We start from the raw sequence: 6,515 nt of genomic DNA, 5'->3' as shown, positions 1-6,515 counted from the left end.
GGTGTTAAAAATTACTTAAATCAATTTATTGTACTATTATATTATTGTACATTTAGGTACAATGAAATAGTATATAACTATAGGTATAGGTATTAAGTATAATTATCTATTTATTTCTAATTAAAAATTAAAAATAAATAAACAGATACCCTAATACCTATGTTTACTTAAACTTTTTAAAGATTAAATAATTTAGTTCATATAATTTTTTTTTACTAAATTTCTTACATTAGATATAAGTACTTAGTACATACAAGAAGAAAAAAGTGTGGAACCAAAAAGTTAGTAGATATATTTATATGCTAGTTGGCAGATAATAAGATTACTCAAATCCTAATTTTTTTTTAGTTTATTTGATATTTTAAGAATATAATTTACTATGAAATGTGAATTGTAATTAAAATATTTTAAATTTAAGTTATTTCTAGTCACTAGGTGTATGGACATATGGTACCTACATTATGGTAGCATGACTAAATATTAATTTGTTGAATTAGTTCTAAAATATTTCTTGTATTATGTGTTTTTTAATTTTTTTCTGACTTTTACCCATTTTTTCGATTAATCCATTTTAAAATAATTCATATTTCATAATTAACAATGTGGTTATAACTTATGTTAAATTTCCTATAATTTAAGGTACTGCAAGGTTCTATACGGTATAATACTGGTATAATACCTGTATAATACGGTATTATACAAAACAAAAATAAAATACCGTATTTTAACATCTGTACAACTATATACTATAGCTACCTTTTGCATCTCTAGAACGAGTCTGCTACAACTCAAAATGCAAGGCTTTTGAGTGAAAATAACTATAACTTTCTATTAGTAGGTATATATTTAATTAGCTTTATATAACAACGCAATTCTAACGCAACATACTCAGTATAGTTTTTTATTTTACCACCAAAACGATTTAGCAGCATTATTAAATTAATCATTTTTTAGCTAATATTCAAAGAAATAGGGTCATGTTTACTCTATGTTTGTACACGTTCTTTAATTTGTCAAATTAATCACTGAAGTTAAAATTCAAGACTGCCTTAATTTTATTTGACGTGACGTTCTCGCAGTAAATAAGAACTAATTATAGTGTGATATGTTGAATGAATAACAGCAATGAAAGTGTTGAGACTAGCGACGGTATTTCATTTCATAATTTATGATATTGCAACTGTAATATATAAAACACGTTATAGTCTTGGATTTTCAAATAGAAATGTCTTACAATCATGTCTCAAAACATAGCAGATTTGCATTCACTTAAAAAAATGTAAAAGACCATAAGTCTAACTTTCTGGGTTTAAGAGAGTAAATAATTACATAATATTTGAAGAAGTCATTTTGAAAAGCACTTTTGTAAGACGGTAAATAACTCTTTAAAGAATCTTTGATTTAAACTCCAAAACACTTTTTCTCAAAACCATACATTTTTAGTCATGGAAGTTTTTTCTTAGAAGTTTCATATAATTTACCCATATGTACCTATAATATATCGTCATTCATTTTTGATCATACCGACTTAAAGTAGACGGTTTTGAGAGGTAAGTGGTATAAATTAGCTAATAGCTTAAAATTAATCTAAACGTTATGAAGATGTCATTATGTAGGTAAATAAAATATAACGACGTAGTTAAAAATGTCAAGTCTCCGTGAATGATATTTTTGAATTACAACAAATTGTTTACCAATATCAATGAACAATTAATTATAAACAAAAAATAAATAAAAATAAAAATTATACAATTTTGTATACAAACCATTGTCATCAGCATACATCATATACATAGTGTTATTCATTACAGTTATATCGTCGGTCAATGACCCCATCAAAGGATGGATAGATAATTTTAACGGACCGATCGGACTTATGATGGCATGCGGGAAAGGGATCGTACGAGTGACGTACGGCGATAAATCGATAGTTCCGGATTACATGGCCGTCGATATTTCCATAAAATCAATGATCGTAGCGGCTTGGCACAGATCTAAATCAAAGTAAGTACATTCATAGGTAATTATTCGACAGAATAATTATATTTGTTTATGTCGCGTTGAAATTATTGTAAAATACAACTGTAAATGATTACAAATCGCCTCCGGTGGGTGGGTTTATAGTCTGTATAGGTAGTTTAGAATAATTTTCCAGTCCCCAGTGCGCAGGGAATGCTATGGTTCGGTTTGTTAAATATTTAAATCAGATGCCCCTCACCAGCAACGCTGCAACAGCAATAGTTGTTTAGAATAGACGAAAGTAGGGTAGAACTTGGGCGTTAACTCGGGCTAATAATTCTCAGAATTCAAAATCAGCCACCCCGCGTCTTAATATCCCAGTATATAGGTTATTAATTATTATTACTAAATTGTTTTAAGTTTTCGTGACATTGGAATTTAATTCGGGCTATTATAAATCGAACTCACCCATTATAGTGGATAGGAATTAAAAAGCATTTATAGATTTGTCAAACGGGTATAGAAATTTGCAGCCGCATAGGTGGGTATAGTATCTAAGTGACCAAGAATTATATTCATTGATATCTATTTTAAAGATGTTGCATTATTATTATGGTGATATGAGAATATAACTTATTACATTATTATTATTATTTACTCTATATTACCTACATAATTTACCTAATAAAAATAAAAATTGTGGCACGGTGTGTCGTGGTCCGTACAATCAACTGCATAAATTCTCTGAGTGTACGTATCGACCACCTGTGATTTTTAGCTACAAATCCTTACCACTCATACAAATGTGTTTCAACCAAGCATTCCAACCGTTCCCTCCTTACAAACAAAAAAAAAACAGCTTAATGACATAATAGCTGAGCTTAAGCTCGATGAAAAAAAATTTAATTTAAATTATGAGACTTAATATACCTATCCGACCACGCTCATATAATGTAATTTAAAAAAAGTAACTTATACAGGTGCGATAGGTCATAATAATATGTAGGTATTATTATCTCAAATTATTTTATGTTTTTCAGTTTGTTGGAGATGGGTGATGATATCCCCGTTTACAACAGCGCATCTGTATCGAAATCTGTATCAAACAAAGAACTATTAGATTTGGGCATGAAAACTCTTGAACAATATCCATTCGATGAAATGTTGTGGCGTCCATCGATTAAGTTTACGACCTGCTTTTACTATTATTACATCGCCACGATTATCGAGCAAGTCTTCCCGGCGATATTTTTCGATGCAGTCTTGGACCTGATTGGGAAACCGCACAAGTATGAAAACGTATATCAACCTACATACTACCTATTTATTTATTATTAGGTGTATTGAAACATTTAATGTAAACGCAGAAATTCGTTTTGGTTTCAACTCTACGACATTAAAATATTATATAGGTGGCCTTGTAGCCGACATATTTTGTTCACTATAACTGTGAAATTAAAACATCATATTATCATTCATACCTACTATCTATCATTTTGACTTTTGACAGCTACCAATCAGAATTTATGGGCACCCAGTGACGTAGCAAAGGGGGTTATCGTGAGGCGGACGCTTATGAGTTTTGAAGAGGTGGTTATGGGTGGGTAATGGCCAGATTACCACCTGAATAGGTGATAATTGAGCATTAACTATAGTAACTACCCACCTATTTCAATAAAAACTAAACCAAGTATAGTTAAAACTTACAAATTTTACAGTGAATGCGGTTATTGAGTTATTGGTGCTGCATAAGGTATGTGAATTAACTAGCCTCTGAAAAACCTATAAACCTATAATATTATTATTATAGGTAGTCATGATGTTATAATCGTTGATAATTATATATACAATTATATATTTTATAGATTTAGACATTTTGTGTATCAGTTTTTAGGCACCAAGTTTTGAGAACTAACTATGTACTATTGTCAATTAGAAACGAAAATAATCTAACAAGTTTCAGAATTTGCAGGGTTTGTTCCAAATATAACTTTCGGAAAAATGATCCATTATTTACACACCCGTCGGAAAATTATTCTCCAGGTCATTCGTGGTAAACATATTTTTCGTAAGAACTCTTGATCTCAATTTATAATCGTTTTATTATGTAGAAAACGTATCGAAGTTACATTATGTTTAATTACCTACCGTATATCAGGTATCGACAACTAGTCAATATCGATCTGGTCGGTCTATTGAGAAATGTCTTTTGAGAATTTTAAGATTCAAAATTTACCTACGTGCAACGGGTCAATAATATTGTTTTTCGGTAGATAATTTCGTTTTTATAAGATTGCTTCACAACTTTGCGTAACGACATATAAATGAAATGCGCAAACAGTGATCCTTTGCACGTATAGTTCTTAGGTTGAAATCACAATTTGAATTATAAAAATGTAAAACCGTTATTTTAAATAGAAAAATACGTAAATGACGTTTAACATATAATTAGTCAGGAAAAAATATTAAATAGATATATTTTTTGCAATAATACCAAAATCATAAAATCAATATATTTAATTAAAAATTTAATTTGGATATCAAACCCTAAACTAAGAATAACACGAAATGGGTGTGCTATTGATCGTACCGTAAATTCCAAGAAAATCCAAGAATTTGTTTTTCATTTATTAAAGATTTACTTAAGACCGTCATTTTTTACGACAGCTCACAAGGTCCAAAAAAAATGAGTATGCGTTGGTGTAGATTTACAAACAGCAGATTTTTATGCATGGAATGTTGTAGGTACCTACGTTATGTTTTCACGAGTTAAAAGAAAAGGAATTTTAAAAGAGCTTTTACCGCAAGAAAATCCTCGTCACATTATTCATATTGAGAGATACATTAAATAATACAGACTATTCTGTAATATTAGTGTGTATAATGTATAATCATCAACAAATAGTTTTTGATGATGAAACATTTTTCTTGAAGACTCCAGACGACTTAATCCTGATTTAAATATCTGTCCTAAATTCATCTGAAATCCCTGTTTTCATTAAAATTGTCGCCAATTTAATCCTTGAATAAATTATCCTGATTTATGTTTTGTTATTCAAAAAATGAAGACAGATGTAAAAATAATCTAAAAAATTGTTATATTCAAACAAATATATAGAATTATAATACTAAATGTTAATGTGAATGTTCAAATTTTATAGCTAAGGATTGAAAATTTAAAACAAGGTTCGTAAATAGATAGGTAAATAAATTACTTTATTCACAATAATATCATCAAATATATACTTAGTAATATATCATAGGCTAACTGACAGTCTTCGTTCAGAATTGTTTTTCGTGTGGAATGATATTATATTATATATAGGCAAATAAAACAATAATTTATTATATTCATAGTTTTAGCTTCATTTCATACATAATTCAATTTATTAGGTATATAAGCTATAACAACCTTATGCATTTACTATGACCTTGGTCCAATCTATTGTCACATTCATGGTTCACACACGACCTTAAGCCATGGCCCATATATTTGTACATAACTTTATATATATATAATATATATATATATACATATAAATATATACACATAACTACGTGAGCATTTAAAATTCAGTAACACAGAAGACTTAAGTTTTGTAAAGAACATGATTATGTCCTTTTTTTCTTTTTTAAATTGTACGTCGCATTACAAAATTATACACAAATTATAATGTGTAATATGATTCTATTTTCGGTTAAAAATGTAAGCTTTGAGTTTTTCGATTATATATTTTTAAATTGCACAAAATATAGGTATTATAAAATAGGCTTAGGATTTTTATGATTTTAAAAACTCTATGAATGCATGTAAATATGCAGAAAAAATATCTAAGTATGGTCTTAAGATAATGTAATATTACATTACAAAATGTATTGAAAAATATTATATTATACCGACACCTTATTTTTGTTGTTTCACTTTTGAATTAATTCTAAAAATATAAATTTGTATAGATTCAAATAATGTGAATTTTATTTTTGGTTAATTATTAGTTATTACATAGGTAGGTATTCGTTGTACATTAATTTAAATGATGAGAATTTTCTTGAGGTTAGGTTACGATAACGAATTTTAATAAGATGATTTAAACTTTCTTCGACGTCTTTACAAATAATGGGTGGCACAACAGTACAACACTGCACATTAAAATGTATCAATTTATTAGTTTTTTTTTTTTTTTTAATGAAAATTTAATTTTTTAATTTTTTCATCGAAATTTGCGATTATTTATTGTTTCTTTCACATTATGTATTTATTCCTGTTAAGCTTTAAATATATTAGAATACATTTAATGTATCTGATCCTATATGTCATACAAACTGAATTTTTTTAACATGTTGATCTGTCAAACGACTAAAAGAAATAATATTATGAAAAAATCATAAACATTCTAACCCTAAATGTAGGTAACGCATAGCTATAACCTACATAAGCTATACATTCAATGAGAAGTACCATTTGACATTCCTATAAAAGTTGAGTTGTACATGTACATTGTTGGCATTGACACAATTTTTCGAAATCAAGTAGTTACGACGCCTATTATACTACT

The 6,515-nt window shown here is 28.2% G+C and overlaps 1 protein-coding gene across 1 annotated transcript in view; it reads left to right on the top strand.

Annotated features, from left to right (window-relative positions):
* LOC100168092 (fatty acyl-CoA reductase 1) overlaps positions 1–6,515 on the top strand; it is a 28,577-nt gene that overhangs the window by 19,179 nt on the left and 2,883 nt on the right. Inside the window, exons 6-7 of the mRNA XM_029487646.1 lie at positions 1,812–2,004; positions 3,000–3,248. Of these exons, the coding sequence (XP_029343506.1) occupies positions 1,812–2,004; positions 3,000–3,248 (442 nt within the window). The remainder of the gene's footprint in view (positions 1–1,811; positions 2,005–2,999; positions 3,249–6,515) is intronic.

The sequence above is a fragment of the Acyrthosiphon pisum genome, chromosome X, assembly GCF_005508785.2.
Source record: "Acyrthosiphon pisum isolate AL4f chromosome X, pea_aphid_22Mar2018_4r6ur, whole genome shotgun sequence".
Classification (NCBI taxonomy): domain Eukaryota; kingdom Metazoa; phylum Arthropoda; class Insecta; order Hemiptera; family Aphididae; genus Acyrthosiphon; species Acyrthosiphon pisum.
Note: the sequence above shows the minus strand (reverse complement) of the source record. Positions and strands in the feature narration are given on the sequence as shown.